We start from the raw sequence: 19,282 nt of genomic DNA, 5'->3' as shown, positions 1-19,282 counted from the left end.
GCTTATCAGGGGAGATGAGGGAATAAGTCAGGTGACAGGATCAGTGGTTGCTTCCTGGGGCTGGGATGGAGCTGGGAATGATCTCTGTGGAATTTTTTTTTTTTTTTAATTTTTTAAATTTATTTTTGAGAGAGAGACAGAGCATGAGTAGAGGACAGGCAGAGAGAGGGGGAGATACAGAATCTGCAGCAGGCTCCAGGCTCTGAGCTGTCCGTGCAGAGCCCAGCGTGGGGCTCACACCTTGGGAACCGCAAGATCATGACGTGAGCCGAAGTTGGACGGTTAACTGACTGAGCCACCCAGGTGCCCTGATCTCTGTGGAGATCAAGGCCAGGTCTTGAGCTCAGGATCAAGACTTCATAGCGGATGCAGCCAGACCAAGCAAAGATGGCTACAACCATGAAGCCCTGCACAGCAGTCTGGGTGCACATAATGAGCTGAGGACGGTGGCTCTAACCCCGATGGAAGCAGTAGAGGCTGTAGGTTAGGGCGGCCGGACGTGCACAGCCAGCCTACAGTTATCACTGGGTTCTTGAGGGTCTTGCAAAGGAACTTTTCCCTGAAGCTTTCCAAAGTGCTGCAGACACTGGGGCTAAAGCCCTCGGTCACTAGGGGCTGTGATAGTTCAAAGGGTGCCTCCAGAGTAACAGGAGCCACCATGTCCTGGGGAACAGCTTTAGGAGAAAACACTGATTTTTTTATTGTTATCAGTCTTGACTGCAGCTTTTGACACTTCCTTTCCTCCTCTAAGCACTCCACTTCCTTGACTTTTTTTTTTATTGTGGTAAAAAACACATAACGTAAAATTTGCCATCTTAACTGTTTTTGAGTATACGGTTCAGGAATGTTAAGTATGCTCACATTGTTATGAAACATCTCCAGAACTTTTTTTTATCTTGCAAAACTGAAACTCTGTACACATTAAACAAAATTCCCCTTCCTCCAACTCCCTTGACTTTTATGAGCCTCTTTTTGCCAGAATTTTCTCTTATCTCTGGTCAGTCTCAGACTTTAAAAAAAAATTTTTTTTTGTAGGCTTCTTTTTTTTCCCTTTCCTTTTAAATGTCATTATTAAAGTATTCTCATGCACTATTGGTGGTAGTATAAACTGAAAAGGCCTTTCCAGATGATAGGGAGTATATTATCTAGGAAAATAAATCATAGTCATGTCATTCAACCCAGCAGTTTTTCCTCTAGGAATCTGTTTTAGGAGAGAGGTTTGATCTTGTGCTCAAAAAAAATCATGTTACCAAAGTGTTAATTGCAACATGATTTGTTTCAGGGGTAAAAAATGGCAACCAGACAAATGTAAGTCCTGAGGGGAATGGCAAAATACATTGTAACCAATGTTTGGACTAGTAGATTGGAATTTAAAAAAAAATTTTTTTTTAATGTTTATTTAGAGAGAGACAGAATGCAAGTAGGGAAAGAGCAGAGAGAGAGAGGGAGACACAGAATGGAAGCAGTCTCCAGGCTCTGAGCTGTCAGCTGACTTTGGCTCGGGATATGATCTGGTTCATGAGTTCGAGACCCGCATCAGGCTCTGTCCTGACAGCTTGGAGCCTGGAGCCTATTTTGGATTCTGTGTCTTCCTCCCTCCCTCTCTCTCTGCCCCTCCCTTGCTCACACTCTCTCTCTCTCAAAAATAAAATAAACATTAAAAAATAAAAAAAAAATAGGGGCGCCTCAGTGGCTCAGTCGGTTGATCGACTTCAGCTCAGGTCATGAGTTTGCAGTTCATGAGTTCAAGTCCCACATTGGGCTCTGTGCTGACAGCTCAGAGCCTGGAGCCTGCTCCAGATTCTGTCTCCCTCTCTCTCTACCCTTCCCCCACTTGGCACTCTGTGTCTCTCTCAAAAATAAAAGTTTTTTTAAAAAATTAAAAAAACTGGGGCTCCTGGGTGGCTCAGTTAGTTGAGCGTCTGACTTTGGCTCAGGTCATGGTCTTATGGTTCGTGAATTCAAGCCCCGTGTCGGGCTTTGTGCTGAGCCTGTTTTGGATTCTGTGTCTCTTTCTTTCTGCCCCTCCCCTGCTCGTGCTCTGTTTCTCTCTCTCTATCTCAAAAAGTAAACATTAAAACAAAAACATTTTTTTTAATAAATAAATAAATAAATAAATAAATAAATAAATAAATGGAGAATGTAGTCATGTATTACTTGTGAAAAAAGGAAGGTAAGAAATAAAGCAAAGAATCAGTGCCCCCCAGCGTTCTATATTCTTCAGACCCTTCCTCATATTCTGTTTTTATTCTGTGTACTTTCCCTGTGTGGCCTCTCAAAACCCCTGGTGTCAGCTACCATCTTCAAGATTTCTACTTGGAATTTCAAACTCTACATGTCCAATACTAGGATCATTGTTTTTATTCCCTAATTCTGATCTTTTTATTTAAATTCTTATTTTGGTAAGTAAGAATTCACCATTAACTATCCAAGGCAGAAACAAAGGAGTCGTATACATTCTTATTTTAAAAGAAGAAGGAATATAGATTCTTTCTCTTAATTGCCTTTATTTGAGCCTTTATACTATTTTTTTTAATGTTTACTTACCTATTTTTGAGAGAGAGGGAGAGCACAAGTGGGGAAGGGTCAGAGAGAGAGTGAGACAGAGAATCCAAAGTGGGCTCCAAGCTCCCAGCTGTCAGCTCTGAGCCCGACACGGAACTTGAACCCACAAGCTGTGGGATCATGACCTGAGCCTAAGTCAAATGCTTAACCAACTGAGCCACCCAGTTGAGCCTTTATATTTTTCTGAATTTTTACAGTAACCTCCTAAAAAGGTCTTTCTCTTACTCTTATCTTCTCTACCGCCTACTTTTTCTACACTACTGCCAGAATTATCTGACAAACAGAAAACCGATCATGTCAATTTCTTTTTTTTTTATTTTTTATTTATTGATTTTGAGAGGGAGAGATACAGCACAAGTGGGGGAGGGACAGAGGGAGAGAGAGAGGAGAATCTGAAGCAGCCTCTGCACTGTCAGCACAGAGCCCAATAGAGGGCTCAAACCCAGGAACCATGAGATCATGATCTGAGCCAAAACGAAGAGTCAGACACTTAATTGACTGAGCCACCCAGGAATCCCTGATCATGTCAATTTCTTAAAGGATTAGAGTTAGTGTCACCTGGAATGATACAAATCAACATATGCTTCTAATGTGATGTATTAAGAACACAGTATTACTTCCATGGCATTTTTGTCCAAAATGAAACCTGAATTTAATCATGAGGAAACATCAGACAAACCCACACTGAGAGACCTTCTCATTTAACTGACCTGTATTCTTAAAATACCAAGGTAATGAAAGACCCAAAAGTGTTAGTAACTTTTTCAGATTAAGAGAGTTTAAAGAAGCTTCACAATTCAGTGAAACACAGTCTTGAATATTGTTTTGCTAAAGGAGATTATTGGGACAAGTGGCAAAATTGGAAAGGGGTTAGTAAATAATAGTATTATGTCAATGTTAATATCCTGATTTCTATAATTTTACTATCATTATCTAAGAGAATGTTCTTATTTTTAGGAAATACACAGTAAAGTTATTTAGGGGTAAAGGCAACAAGTTTATAATTTATTCTCCAGTAGCTCAGAAAATTTTTATCTATTCACATTTATATAGAGAGATTATAAAAAATATGGTAGGGTGTTAACATTCAGGGAATCTAGATGAAGGGTAAATGGGATCTTTTTACTATTTGTGCAACTTTTCTGAAAGTCTGAAGTTGTCAGAATAAAAATATATAAATGTATGTCAACAAAAGAAATCCTTCAGGTACTTCCATAGCTTTCAGGTTAATTTCAAGTATAGTGTAGTGTCCCAGGGCCTTCAGTGCTGGCTGCTGCCCACCTCTCTCTACTCATCTTCCAGCCCATCTCTGCCTAAACTCTCAGCTGACTTCTTGCTTCTCCATGCTATTTTATGTACCTTAGAAGTCCCACAGGGTTGTGGGAGAGGGGTGGGCTAAATGGGTAAGGGGCACTAAGGAATCTACTCCTGAAATCATTGTTGCACTATATGCTAACTAATTTGTATGTAAATTAAAAAAAAAAAAAAAAAAGTCCCATCCCCTGCTCCACAATGCTAACTCATCATTCTTTAAACCAGTGGTTCTGAACCAGGGGTGATTTTGTCCCCCAGAGGATATATGTCAAAGTGTAAAGACATGTTCGGTGTCACAACTGGAGGGCTACTACTAACTTTTGGTGGGTAGAGGCCAGGGATGCTGCTAAACACTCTTCAGTGCAGGCCAGACCGCTACAACAAGGAACTTTCTAGCTCAGATGACTACAGTGCTGTGATTGAGAGCACTTGTTCTAAACATACTTTGAGAGCCATTTCTCAGAAGTCTTTCTGACCATCCCAAGTCTGGTTTAGAATTCCCTCTTCTGTGTTCCTCTAGTACCTTGTACTTTTCTCTTCCTCATCACTTATCTCAGGGGGACTAGGTTTCATTAGGCTTATTGGTATATAGATGGCACTCAGTAAGTGTTTGTTATTTGAATACTGTGTAGATTGTTTTACAGTAAAGTTTTTGGCTAAACTTTTTAAAGTTTTTTGTTTTGTTTTGTTTTGTTTTGTTTGAGAGAGAGTGAGGGAGAGAATGAGCGGAGGAGGGGCAAAAAGAGAGGGGGACAGAGGATCTGAAGCAGGTTCCATGCTGACAGCAGCAAGCCTGATGTGGCGCTCGAAACTCATGAAGCCCAAACTCCTTACATAAGACTTCTCATGGCAAGGCCCTTGCTTGCCCCTCTGGCCTTGTATCTAGTCACTCCCTCCTTTGGATCCTTGAGGTCAACCTTTTTCTGAACCATGTAGAGTTCCCTGAACCAATCATATGCCCTCTTCTGGGCTTTTGAATGTGCTGTTTCATGTGCCTAAAGCCCTAATGCTAATGCCCCACCCTGCCCCCATCCCCAATACCTAGCTGCTCTTGTTTGTCCTGTTGGTGACACCTACTCCTGTAAAACTCAAAACTACCCTCTCCTTTTAGTCTGGGTTAGGTATCCACATCTCTTGCCCTCATAATGCCCTGTCAAACATTTATCACTTTTTTTTTTTTTTAATTTTTAAAGTTTGGTTTTTTTTAATTTTTAAAGTTTATTTTGAGAGAGGGAAAGAGAGAATCCTAAGCAGGCTCCACACTGTCAGCACAGAGCTCAGCATGGGGCTCAAACTCACAGACCGTGATATCATGACCTGAGCCGAAACCAAGAGTTGGACACTTAATTGACTGAGCCACCCAGGCACCCTTGTCACTTCATATTTTAAGTGTATGGTTATATAATATCTTCTACCATTAGAATTAAGTTTCTTGAGTCAGATTTCTTTCTCCCAAATGACTGGCACATAGTAGGCTTTCAATGAATAATTGTTGGACAAATGAATGGATCTTGGCCATGAGTTCCAGGTTGGCACATTATTTGTAGGCTCCTTCTGAACTGGCCTCTTTTTCCTCTTGCTCCTTCCAGGACCTGGGTTTCAGTGATGAGACATGGGGTATGATGTAACCCGTTTCCAGGGGGATGTTGACGAAGACCTTATCTGTCCTATTTGCAGTGGTGTCTTGGAGGAGCCAGTCCAGGTGAGTCGGTCTGGTGGCAGGTTTGGTGGGGCACTAGATGATAGTAGAGCTAATAAAAATGTTCATAAGTAATGGGACCAGTGGGAAGTCACTGTGTTCTGGCCTCCCTCCCCCAATTCCCCCTCCCCCACCCCCTTGGCAACACACACATACAGAATAGAGGTTTGGTGCAGAGGAGCAGTGGCAGCTACAAAAGGAATAGGGCCTTTCAGAGTCTGTCTAGAGGTGGATGCCACAGAAGTCCAGCGCTTCAGATTTTCTTCTGAGGTCACTCTGAGATTTATTCTGCTATAAAATGGTCACCTGTTTTCTGTCTTCTGACAGTAGCTCAGGAACTTCCCTTTGTAGGGGCTCTGACTAGGTTCCGTGTTCCTACCATGTTTGAACTTCTGGACTCTCCTAAGTTTTCTCTGTATTTTGATGATGTAGTGTTTCAGTTAATCAGCGAGTCTGCCTGCAAGCCTTTTCATCCTGCCCTACTCTCTAACAAAGATGGAGTAGGGAACTGTATGTACTGTCCTATTTCCTTCTTGGGACTTGCTGGAAAAACCAATTAAAAAACAACTTTAAAAAATTTTTTTAAATGTTTATTTATTTTTGAGAGAGAGAGAAAGTGCAAGCGGGGAAGGGGCAGAGATAAAGGGAGACTTCAGGCTCCCAGCTGTCAGCACAGAGTTCGACGCAGTGTTCAAACTCACAAACTGCGAGATCATGACCTGAGCCGCAGTCAGTCACTTAACAGACTGAGCCACCCAGGTGCCCCTTAATTTTTTTTTTTTTAATGTTTATTCATTTTTGAGAGAGAGACACACACACACAAAGTGTGAGCAGGGAGAGAGTAGAGAGGAGACACAGAATCCCAAGGAGACTCCAGGCACCGAGCTATCAGCACAGATCCTGATGCAAGACTGGAACTCACGAACCCTGAGATCATGACCTGAGCTGAAGTCAGACGCTTAACTGACTGAGCCATGCAGGTGCCCCATGGAAAAGACAATTTTTTTATTTTTTAATTGTTAAAAATTAATGAGGAGAAACTCATGATTAACAGGCAAGTATAATAAGTGAGATGAAGTCTTAACAGTAGCATTCATGGGACATCATCCTGCATGGTCCTTATTGCCTGCCCTCTGTAAATACCAATGAATCCTCTGGCAGTCCTGGCTGGCTAGACGTAATCCCATTTTCCAAACCAGGACATGAGTCAGTGAGGTCTCACGGCCCTTCCCCAACTCATTGCTTATACAGCTCCTGGGGGCTCCTCTTGATCCTTTGAGTATATTCTTTTTTTTTTTTTTTTTTTTAATTTTTTTTTTTCAACGTTTATTTTATTTTTGGGACAGAGAGAGACAGAGCATGAACGGGGGAGGGGCAGAGAGAGAGGGAGACACAGAATCGGAAACAGGCTCCAGGCTCTGAGCCATCAGCCCAGAGCCTGACGCGGGGCTCGAACTCCCGGACCGCGAGATCGTGACCTGGCTGAAGTCGGACGCTCAACCGACTGCGCCACCCAGGCGCCCTGATCCTTTGAGTATATTCTTATTCCAGTGTTCAACCAGTCAAAGGAGCACTGAGCTGACTGAAAGGTGCCTGAGCTGACTGAAAATCCGACTGCATTCCAATGGCAGCTAGCCCTGGACCTATACCCTGTCTGGGCCTTTGCAGCCTACTGCCAGTAGAACTATTGGCTGGGTGTGGAGCAAGCTATTGGTGGTGTCGAGAAGTCATGGGGTGTGTCAGTTCCTTCCCTTCCCCTGGCAGGGCCTTGTCTGTTTTCTGGCACTATCATTTGAGGTGAGTCACGTGTGGAGAAGTCAGTGTTGGTTCATAACTGTAAGTCAGGAGTTGCCCCCCCACCTCCACCTTTTGGGAGTAGGCCAGGAAGACCTCAGGATGCCAGGTTACCAGACACATATCCAAGGGTAGAAGGCATCGGCTAGGAATGCTGATATCCCTACATCATATTTATTTAATTTTTGAATAGGTGATAAGTTCATATGGTTCAGAAACCAAAAGAGTAGAAAGAGGCATACCATGAGAACTCTTACTCCATCCTTGTCCCAGCCCATATAATCTCCCCATAGTTAACTCTTTTTATTATTAGTTCATTTGCCCAACTTTCTTACGTGGAGCATAGCACATTCTGTATATTTCTGCAGGGGTGGCAGGATTGGATAGAATGGTCACGAAAGAGGTGACAGTCGGGCTGAAATCTGAATGATAAGGGGATGTTCATGGTAGGATTTAGAGGAAGAGCATTTCGGGCAAAGAGAAGCTGCAAAACCGGAGATGCTGAGGCAGGAGTGAGCTGGGTATAGACAAAAACAGAAAGGAGGTCAGACTGGCCTGAACACAGCACTGGGAGCATGGTGTGTGGTGAAGAGAGGTCAGAGGCACAGGGCCAGATCAAGCAGAATTGTATAGGTCCTGAGTAGGAGTTTGGACTTATTTTAAGTACAAAGGGAAGCCATTGTAAACTTTTAAGCAGGAGTGATATGATCTAGTTTGCATTTTTAAGTGATCACTGTGGCTGACGAATGTAGAATGAATTATAAAGGGGTGAGGTAGAAGTAGGGAGACCAGTTAGAAGACATATTTAATAATATAGGTGAGAGATGATAGTTTGAACTGGGTTAGTGGCAGGACAGATGGGGAAAAATGGACAAATTTAGGATTGTTTTTTGGAGATAGGATCTGTAAAGATTTTGGAAAGAATCAAATATATCTTTGAGTGAAAAATAAAAATCTATTGACAGTTGCATTAGTGACATTGTGAATGACTCCTTCCGTTACGAAGCCTTTCTTTGTTTTGGTCTTTGGTGCCTGTGTGCACCTTGGAGGCAGAACCTGTGTTGTATTGTAAGCACCTAGCAGAGTGTTTGGGAAATAGCACACCATTCGTTCATCAACAACTACTAAATCCTACTGTGTTTGTCCCATGCCAGAGGCCAGGGAATCCTCTCACTTTGAGGGATTAAACTTTAGAGGTTATCTGATTTATCAAAGAAGTAAGCTGAAATACGATCTTAATGAAATTGAAAAGAATGTGACTGTATGAGAAAATGGCTCTGTTTGGGAGGATAGGCCTCACCATTGGGATTCAAGGCAATGCCTCAGGTCAGCCCTCATAAAATAGGAACCTGGGCCCACACAGAGAGGACTCTTAACTTCTCACCAGGAGTTCAAGGTGCTTGTTTTGTTTTGCTTTCTTATATTGCATTTTTGCCAGTAAATCTCTTCCCTGTGTCCTCTCTACTCATCCTTCAAGACCCATGTCGAATTATGTCCTCCATAATAAATACGTGCCCTGATTGACCTAGCCTAGAAAGATCTCACCCTCCTTTGGATTTCTTTGGCAGTTATTGTGTATGCAATCCAGTTGGCAATTAATAATCGACTGCCTTGTGTCATCTCTCCTATTGTCCTGGAATGTTATTTATACCTCTTATTGTTACATAACTTTTTATTTGTTTATCTTATGTCACAATTCGTTTGGAATCTTGAGCACAGGAAACCTATCTGAAGCCTGTCCCTACACAATGTCCTGCCCATAGTGCATCTGTCCTTCCCTGTGACCCCCAGGGACCTCTGGCCCTGGAAGCTGCTCAGAGGCTTGAGTAGCTTTGCGGAGTTATCATATTCAGGCTCTTAGCTCCTGCTAATTCTCTTGTGCCCCTTTTGCCCTGCTCTCCCTTCTAGGCACCTCATTGTGAGCATGCTTTCTGCAATGCCTGCATCACCCAGTGGTTTTCTCAGCAGCAGACATGTCCGGTGGACCGTAGCGTTGTGACGGTCGCCCACCTGCGCCCAGTACCTCGGATCATGCGGAACATGTTGTCAAAGCTGCAGATTGCCTGCGACAACGCTGTATTTGGCTGTAGTGCTGTTGTCCGGCTTGACAACCTCATGTCTCACCTCAGCGACTGTGAGCACAACCCCAAACGGCCTGTGACCTGTGAACAGGGCTGCGGGTGAGATTACTTCCCTTCCCCTGCCCCATACAGATAAGGACCTTCCCATTTATAACTCCCCCTCTCCCCCCACCCCTTTTTCCCAGATCCCTTGCTCACCAGCTAAGGCAGTTTCCTGTGCACGTACACAAGGAGTGTCCTTGGCCTCCCTGGCTCTCTACCCCAAGATCTCACTTCGTGCTGCTTTTTTAACTAAGATCTTTTTGCTCTTGCTTTAATAAAAGAAACGAGGCAGCAGTTCCCAATCTGTGTGCTAACACTAAGGATTGATTTCCTTTATTCTTCCTTTTCAGCCCAGTACTACTTTCTCTTTGTCAGATTGACTGCTCTAATTTCTAGCCTTCTTATATTTCCTCTTGCCCTGTTCCTTTCTTTCTTTGGGATGTGAAATAGTTGATTACATGCTGATAGCCAGGGCTGTGAATCTAGGGCTTCTCAGAAGGAATGAGTGAGAAGGAAAGGAGAGCCAAGTGGTAGATAAAACACTGTCTTAGAAAGGGAAAGAGGCCCAGAGAAAGTAGATAGCAAAAGGATGTGGGGGGAGCTGTGGAGAAGGAAGTGAAGGGAATAAATAAGAGGGGAGGCCTGAATGTTAGAAATCTGGGGTAGAAGAAAGCCCACTCAGCAGTTTTGTGCCTTTGCCCACATGTCCCATTGAGCGTTTCTGTTCTGTTTGTTTCCCACCCTGGGTGGCAGCCTGGAGATGCCCAAAGATGAGCTGCCAAACCACAACTGCATTAAGCACCTGCGCTCAGTGGTACAGCAGCAACAGACACGCATCGCAGAGCTGGAGAAGACCTCAGCGGAGCACAAACACCAGCTGGCAGAGCAGGTAAGGCCCAGAGAACATAGGGGAGAACCTGTCCTTAATATGCAGACATGTGTATATAACAGATGTGTGACTATGTATAACTGCATGCGTGTGTCTGTGTATATGTGCAGAGAGCCATGGGTGAGAAGCACCAGTGTGAGCATGCAGCTCGGTGCCTGTGCTTGTGTGCCTGGGTGAGTGGATACTCTGCCTCTGGCTTGGTAGGGAATCAGATTGGAGCTCGTCTCCCTTTCTTTCATCCCATCAATGTCATTCATTCACCTAACATTCATCAAATGCCTTCTCTAAGAAGGTACTCAGCTAAGCACTACGGATACAGCTGTGAATGAGATAGTCATATCCCTGTCTTCCTGAAGTGTATAGGTCTGGTTTTTCCTCAGATCTCTCAGTTGCCCTCATTCTCAGACTATCTTCTGTCTTTCATCTGTTGTCTGCCCTAACCATCATCCCTGGTTCTCCTTCCCTCCAACAGAAGCGAGATATCCAGCTGCTAAAGGCATACATGCGTGCAATTCGCAGTGTCAACCCCAACCTTCAGAACCTGGAGGAAACAATTGAATACAACGAGATCCTAGAGTGAGTGTCACTCAGGACATGGAGTCACTTGCTCCACATCCTGGCACCTAGCCCTGAAAGGAGGAAGTGCAAGGGATGGCAGAAGGGCGGGTAATAAAAGGGCTGGGCTGGGGCCACTGCTTTTCAGATGTTGGGATGAAGGATAGGGACCAAGGAGAAGAGGATAACTTCCAGCCCCACTATAGGATCTCCTATTCTATTGGGTGGATGGAAGGGAAAGCTTACCCAACTATTCAGTTCATTGAGACTTAGGTGAGTACCCACATGTACAGAGCCCTATATTAAAGGCTGTGGAGTGCTAGGAGGGCCAAAAAGAAATAGACATTGTCCCTGTTGTCAGGTAGCTTACAACCCAGAGAAGACAGTCAGTGCAAATCCAGGGGAAGGATCTAAAATGCAGCATAAACAAGCAAAGTCTAGAATCCCTTTCAGTGCTGGAGTCCCATGCAATTCATAGACTAAACTCTTAAGTGTGAATCAATATATAGAGAGTAAACAGTGCTGCATGGGACACAGTATAGAGGAATAATCACTTCATTCGGTAAACATTTGTTGAGCACTTAGTACGTGCTAGGCACTGTGTGTGTTTAGTATTGGGATTTTTAAGAAAAATGACAGAAACTCTGCACTTTTGAGTTTCATCTGGTGAGTGACATGTGGTGACTCACATGGGACCAACTAGGGAAGGATTTAGAGTTTCTGAACTAGTGATGGAAAAAGGAAGATGGGAGATTAGGGTTAAGCTGAGCACCGAGTGGGTGGTCATTCCTATTAGGAGAAAAAGCCAATGAAGAAAAGGGGGATGAGCTGGAATGACCACCTTCAACCCCCTCCACACAGGTGGGTGAACTCCCTGCAGCCAGCAAGAGTGACCCGCTGGGGAGGGATGATCTCGACCCCAGATGCTGTACTCCAGGCTGTAATCAAGCGCTCCCTGGTGGAGAGTGGCTGTCCTGCCTCTATCGTCAACGAGCTGATCGAAAATGCCCACGAGCGTAGCTGGCCCCAGGGTCTGGCCACACTAGAGACAAGACAGATGAACCGGCGCTACTATGAGAACTATGTGGCCAAGCGCATCCCTGGCAAGCAGGCTGTTGTCGTGATGGCCTGTGAGAACCAGCATATGGGTGATGACATGGTGCAGGAGCCGGGGCTTGTCATGATATTTGCGCATGGTGTGGAAGAGATATAGGAGATCTCGACGGGCTAGCAGGAAGAGATGGCAGTCAGAAAACCCATCGCTCCAGCAGCTGGTCCCTGAGTCCTCCCTACTACCCATAGTACTGTGGCTTACACACGGGCCACATGTTTCCCTGCTCTTCTGGCACTGAAGGGCCCCGGGGCACTTTGCTCAGCCTTTCAGGTGGGAAACACAGATTCCTTCCTTTTACGTAATTTCTTCCCCTAAGATGTCTGTAAATTTTCAGTCAGTTTGGAAAAGTCCTCACCTCTATATCTGTTTTCCTGCCTAGGGTCCCTGGTTCTAGATATTTTTAGAAAGCACAAAGAATTTTCTCTAGAGGATCAGGGTGGAGTGAGGAATATCTAATCGTTCCCCCTCCTCCAAAACCAGGGAATCAGAGCAGGCAGGCCTGTTGACACTAAACAGCACTTAGAGGGCAGCTCTGGGGAGCAGACATCCTGAAGAAATGGTAAGGGTGGAATCAAAACCCTAGAAATAAATAATGAGGCCAGTAACTGGCCCTTAGGGAAAGACTGGACCTCTGTGCCAAGCAATACTCTGTCCAGCCCACCTTACAGGTGCAGGCTCCTGCTGGTTCTGCAGGTGTGCAGGTTAGGATGCCGAAAATTTCCAGATGAGCTCTTCTCTCCTACATTTTCTCATAATTAGGGAATGACAGGGTTGGGAGTAGGGGATTAGTCTGTTGAGGTGGATGTGTTCAGCAAGAAGCAGCTCTCTGGCTTTTGCTGAAATCAGGTAGGCACTGCCTCTGGCATGGGCCGTAATAGTTCCATAGACCCCTCTCCAGCCCTGTGATTGTAACTAGTTATTTTGATAATTTCCTTTGGCCATTGTTTGTATTTCCTTCTCTCCCCCCCTCCTTTTTTTTTTTCTTAGAATGGCCTGGTTATGGCTACCCTACTTTTCCAGTCCAGCCACATTGTTGGCAATCTAATTTATTTACTTTTTTTTTTTTTTTTTTTTAAGAAAGGAAAAAGAAAAAAAAATTAACAAAGCTTAAAACTTTCTTTTGATATTCCTATTGTGGGGGTTCTGGATAGGGTGGGATGGGACAGGGATGGGATCTGTTTTATATTTTTCCTTTTCAGCACAATCTTTGGCTTTAATATAAGAAGGGCCCAAGGGAGTCCTTGGCTGAACTTATGTCTGCCCCAACCCTCCATAACCCCATCTGAGATGAGATGCTTCTTTTGTTATTCCAGTGATGGATGTGACAGTCCAACATCAATGCCTGTGCCCTCTGAACTTTGCTCCAGTCCTTCCAGGGGTCTCCTTGTAAAACTCTGTATTAATTTTGAAGACATTGCCATCCCCCCAACCCCCAGTTTCCTTGGAGATACATAGTTGGATTCTAAGCTTCACCAGGCAAGATGGGAGAGACATGATATCTCTGTGTCTCTGAGTACAGGCTGTGCTTTGTCTTACCCATGCCCTCTGAGAACTTCAGCTCCATTTTAGGCTACCCGGGCATTCCTTGATCCCTAGCTAGGGTGGCTAGTAGAGCTAGAGAAGGGGAGGGATAGAGGGTGTGATTATTCTAATATACCAGTGGGAGTGGGGTTGAAGACATATGGCCATATAACAGTTTCTTCTCTCTTTGGAGTTTTATTCCAGGCCAGCTTGCCTGCTATAGGTCTGGGGAGTTGGGTCATGGCTCCACTGGGAATGGGGTGGAGGGATACAGCTTGAAGGGAGTAGGGAACAGTCCTGTGTTCCAGCTCCAGGACATTGTGCTCAGGAATTTGAAAACGCTGCTATACTTAGTCTGGTTACTACATTTCTTCCACTCCCCTCTGACCCTGCCTGCCTTACTGAGGCCCATACTCTCCTGTCATCACCTTCAGACAGAGCCAGGAAGCTCAGTTAAGGCTTCCCTCCCCTTTGCACTAGTGTCTCTGCGGGTTGCTGGTTGTGTTATATGTGCTGTTCCATGGTGTTGACTGCACTAATAATAAACCTTTTACTCAACTCTCAATTCGTAATTCAACATCACTCCCCTTCTTGTGATGCTTTCTCCTCTGCTTTGCCCTTTCTCTCACCTTGATTCCCCTTATTTCTTGCTTTATAACCTACGTTTGTCGTAGAACTAACCTCTGTTTTAGGAGGATGTCTGTCTGGGAGTGTGCACTTCACTTTGCTCTGTGTGCTCTCCTCCCACTTTCCCTCCTGTCTCCTGTTCTGTAGAAGCCAACATGTTCTCTCCAGTGACCTGAACTGTGTTTTTTTTTTCCAGGGTTTGCCTTTGCCCAAATTCCATGTCTTCCCTAAGTGTTCCTGGGGTTTTAGAACAATTTCAACAGAAGAGATGCATGTACCTTTCTCCATTGTCCCACAAGCACCTTTGCTTTGGAATCTGGGATTCCATCGCAGTCAGGGATGCCTCCACTACCCAGTGTCTCCTAGCCAGGGAAGTAAATGTGAGGAAAGGAACCTGGAATGATGGAACCTGGTGTGGTTGTCAAATCTTGATAAACCCTTTCACAGGCATCTGCTGCCACCTTCTCCCTGCCATGAGAAAAAGAAAATCTTTTTCCCCCAGTAGTATATTTGCAATTTGTTGAGCATTTATGATGCACTTCCTGTAAATCCATTAATACCCTCGATACTCTGGTGTGGTTAAAAAACAAAAGGGCATAAGGACATTCCTGTGCTCTGAATCTGCTACACTTTCATGTGCCCAAGGTCTGATTATAAAACACTGGTGAACACATACATACATACACTATATATATATATATATATATATATATATATATATATCGTGTCTAGTGATACCAGGAGTGCTTTATTTTTCCCCTGAAGTTTATTCAAAATTAACTTTCAGAACCTGTTGCTCATTCTTGTGAATGTCACAAATGGTGCCAAATCAATCTTTTAGGGTATTTTGGTTTTTGGAAACAATATTCATTGAATATTCTGCAAGGAACTCAGGTGGGGATGGGTGTCATGTAGCACAATGGCACCTACTTTCAAAGGATGTATTCCATAATGGAGATAAGTATATAGGAATAATAAATGTGGTAAGTAGAGCTACAAGCAATATGTGAGCAGAGGGAAGATAAAGGCACCGATTCTGATGGGCACCAGGAAATACTTGTTTAGGAGAAGTGGTATTTATTCTAGATCAGAGGTTGGCAAACTAAAGATTGCATCCCGCTGCCTGATTCTGTAAAAATGTTTTACTGGAACCCAGCTGTGCCCATTTGTTTATGTATTGTCTGTGGCTGCTTTTAGATTATAACAGCAGAACTGAGTAGTTGCCACAACACTATGACCCACAAAACCTAAAATATTTGCTACTTGGCCCTGTAGAAAGTTTGTCAGCCCATTGGAGACTTTTAAAGTCAGGAGAACGGGTGGGGAAATACAGAGGGTTGGTTTTGATTCTTTACTTCAGTGTGTTAATTTGAAGAATCTGAACATTTTCCTACATTGCCAACATAACATGCTTAAAATTAACAATCTATATTCACACTTCCCTAACTGGTTTAAGAAAGTACTTTTAGAGCTAATTTTTGTCCAGCCCTGGATCCAATCCAGGAACCATGTATTAACTATCTTTTGCACTCCTGCAACAATCTTTTTTGTAACACTGATTTGTTGAAGAGATTGGGCCAGTTGTCCTGGAGAGTGGTCTTTTTGGATTTGATTGATTGCTTCTGCGCGGTGCCCTTTAACTTCCTCTACCCTATTTTTGCTAAACAGAATTTGATCCAGAGCCTGAGAGATTCAAGTTAAGCAGTTCTGAGGATAGAAGACATCACAGGAGAGCTGTTCTATGTTGTGTAACATCAGGTGATAGGCCCAATTGTCCCACCATTAGTCTGATCTCTTCATGGTATACTTATATGGTTGAGAGGTTTTTTAAAAGCTGCTCAGGTGCCCTGAGAAGGGGGCAGCTGGCAGTGCAGTTCAGGTGGGTTGCTGCCATACAGCAATAGGGGCCCCATATTGTCAAATCTTATTGCTTCTCAAGAACCATTGGACATCCTAATGTTTATTCTAAATGCCACAAGTTTTCAACGTTGGCTTAATTAAAAAAAAATTTTTTTGTGGGCCAAAAAAAACAGGGTCCACCAGTTTGCAACCTCTGCTTTTAGGTTGAGACCGTAGTGTGAATAAAAACAAGTTATGGTGAAGGATATATTAAAGAAGGAAGACACCAGTGCAATCTGGAGCATAGAGTTTGTTGAAGGAAATGGTGGAAGATAAGACTAGAAATAATTTGGGGCCAATTCTTGGGGGGCTTTGAATACATGGCAGGGAATTTGGTCTTTAATTTTTCAGGTAAGTTTTTGACAAGGAGTAACCTCCAACTCATGATTCTGGTGGCAATGGAAAGACAGTGAAAAATTGGTGACAATACCAAATAAGCTTTGCAGTAAATCATGCAATAGGATGAGAGCTTGAAAGAGCAGGAAAGAGGACAAGAGACAGGGAATAAAGTTGACAGGCCTTAGTAACTGACTAGATTCACTCAGCCAATACTTAGGGCATACCTGTCATGTGCCACACGTGACATGTATTTGAGATGCACAAATAATTGAGAAAAAAGTCACCTTTAGTAGGTGACAGACACTTGAACAAAGGAAATGTAAAATAATATATTGCTAATAAGGACTAAGTACAACGGAATGATAGGAGGAAAGGGTTCAACTACCTACTACCAACTGTGAGATGCTTCTCAGAAGAATCACTTAGGGATGGGGATGCCTAGGTAGCTGAATCGGTTGAGTGTCTAACTCTTGACTTTTGGCCCAGGTCATGATCTCATGGTCATGAGGTCAAGCGCTGTGTCCAGCTCTGTCCTGGGCATGGAGCCTGCTTAAGATTCTCTAGGGGTGCCTGGGTGGCTCAGTCAGTTAAGTGTCTGAATCTTGATTTCGGCTCAGGTCATGATCTCATGGTTCATGAGTTCAAGCCCAGCGTTGGACCCAGCATAGAGCCTGCTTGGGATTCTCTCTCTCTTCCCCTCCCTCCTCTCTCTCAAATATAAATAAACATTTAAAAAAAAAAGTTCTCTCTCTGCCTCTCCCCTGCTTACTCTTTCTCAAACATTTTAAAAAGTGACCTTTAAAAAAAATCCTTTAAAAGAAGAATCACTGGAACGGAGTTCTGAACAAGATCAGATACTGGCAGTGAGGAAAGAAGGTTGTTCATTTATCGTCATTTGGGCACTATTGTAAGTATCAAACATCTCATCATCCCAACGGTTTATATCAAAAGGTGCCTATTGCCATCTCCATTTTCTATGTGGGAAATAGCCAACAAAATTTGCATAGCTAATGATTAGAACTGGGATTTGAACCAAGAAAGTCATTTCAGAGCTTGAGTTCCTAACCAGTGCACACAACCAGGGTCACGTAACCAAAGATGAGTCACAGATAAAAGACAGATTTCTCCTGTGAGAATGAAAGATAGGGTCATTATTAACCTGAATAGGCAGGAGGAGAGGATGAGCAGGTTTCAACGGTGAAGTAATGAGCTCAGGTGGGGAACATTGGGTTGAAAATACTATCACATAAAGGTATTTAGCCAGTAAATGGAAACGTGGATCTGGGGCTTAAAAGCATGTGGATTTGGGAGTTATCTGCCCAAAGGTGGTCAAGAAATTGTAGGAATGAATGCCAACACCAAAAGGACAGGACGAAGGCTAAGAATGGGACTGGGGGTGGGTGGATTCCAGAAGTAATCTGGAATAAATTCTGGAAAATAGATGCATGATAAAGTTGGCTACTGCTGCAGCTTAAAAAAAGATTTAGAATGATTTTTTTGTATGATAATAGGATTATAGTGTGTGTGCGTCTTGAGTACAGTTGACAAGTAATGAATCATTTAAATGTGGCTCATAAACTAGCTGTGGAGTAGTTCCAGAACTGTTTTGTGCAACGATGGCACTGCATAGTCACATAAAAGCAATTTTGGATAAGGTCTCCTAATTTGTCACTGAAAAGTTTAGTAGGGGAAGGCATTAGCTACTCAGTTATAAGAGAACTTCATGAGAGAAGGTATTAAGTTGTCAGTGGAGATGCTCAGCCTGATTAAATGGGGGTATCTCGCTGGGAAGAATTAAGGATTTTTAAAAAATGGTTGAATTTAGGCAGGGTGTGTTGATCACAGAAGCATGTTTCTCTTTTTGTTTTAAAATACCTTTTTTTTAATGTTTATTTTTGACAGAGACAGAGCACGAGTGGGGGAGGGGCAGAGAGAGAGGGAGACAATCCGAAGCAGGCTCCAGGCTCTGAGCTGTCAGCACAGAGCCCGGTGCGGGGCTGGAACTCAAGGACCGTGAGATCGTGACCTGAGAAGTTGGATGCTTAACCGACAGTCACCCAGGTTCCCCTAAAGTATTCTTTTTTAATGTTTATTTTATTTTTGAGGAAGAGCAAGGGAGGGGCAGAGAGGGGGACAGAGGATCTGAGGCGGGCTCCATGCTGACAGCAGAGAGCCCAACACAAGGGCTCCAACCCATGAACTATGAGATTATGTCCTGAGCCAAATTTGGAAGCTTAACCGACTAAACCATCCAGGTGCCCCTAAATAAACATTAAAAAAAAAAAAAAAATGTATCTCACGATATTTAAATGTGGTTACTGCAGAAAAAAGTATTTACTCTCTTGAACAACACTGCTGATTTATAAAACCTAATATCTTAATTTTTCCAATAAAACTCTTCCCTACCATTTTCTTTGTAAAAACAGTAATTTTAAAATTCAATGTATAACACTTCCATTCTATACATGTGGGCCGATATTAATCCTTCCCCTTCTACAAATACTTTTTTTCCCCCCACAAATACTAAGTTTTTGTTTCAGGTTCCCCAATGAGCAGAATAAGAAGGGCAAGATGAGATGGAACAAAAGAAAGCTTAAGAGTTGTCTGGTTAGCCTCCAGATCAAAATATAACCAAAAGTGACATTAAAACAACCCCTTCAGGAGCCCTCAGATTTCCAAATAGCTCTGAGGCTCAGAGTCTTTGATTTGCCTGGAACACTGTAGATCATCCAGATCAACTACCATCATGAAACCAAAGTCATGAACAAGATTCTATATACCCTCTGCTTGATTGTCTCTAAGAAAGTCGACCATCATCTGAGTCCCATGGTAGACACCTTCTA

The 19,282-nt window shown here is 43.4% G+C and overlaps 1 protein-coding gene and 1 pseudogene across 3 annotated transcripts in view; one reads left to right on the top strand and one right to left on the bottom strand.

Annotated features, from left to right (window-relative positions):
- The window catches only part of RNF41 (ring finger protein 41), a 32,140-nt gene extending 16,340 nt beyond the window's left edge, over positions 1–15,800 (top strand). For all 3 annotated transcript variants that reach the window (XM_047864998.1, XM_047864996.1, XM_047864997.1), the window contains 5 exons: positions 5,469–5,581; positions 9,281–9,552; positions 10,249–10,384; positions 10,857–10,960; positions 11,801–15,800. In XM_047864998.1, coding sequence (XP_047720954.1) covers positions 5,492–5,581; positions 9,281–9,552; positions 10,249–10,384; positions 10,857–10,960; positions 11,801–12,152 — 954 coding nt within the window. In that variant the 5' untranslated portion in view covers positions 5,469–5,491 and the 3' untranslated portion in view covers positions 12,153–15,800. The remainder of the gene's footprint in view (positions 1–5,468; positions 5,582–9,280; positions 9,553–10,248; positions 10,385–10,856; positions 10,961–11,800) is intronic.
- LOC125169570 (HIG1 domain family member 2A-like) lies at positions 350–660 on the bottom strand (annotated as a pseudogene).
- Positions 15,801–19,282: the final 3,482 nt, after the last annotated feature.

Source organism: Prionailurus viverrinus, chromosome B4 (genome assembly GCF_022837055.1).
Source record: "Prionailurus viverrinus isolate Anna chromosome B4, UM_Priviv_1.0, whole genome shotgun sequence".
Taxonomy (NCBI): Eukaryota; Metazoa; Chordata; class Mammalia; order Carnivora; family Felidae; genus Prionailurus; species Prionailurus viverrinus.
This window is presented reverse-complemented; position numbering and strand designations above follow the sequence as displayed.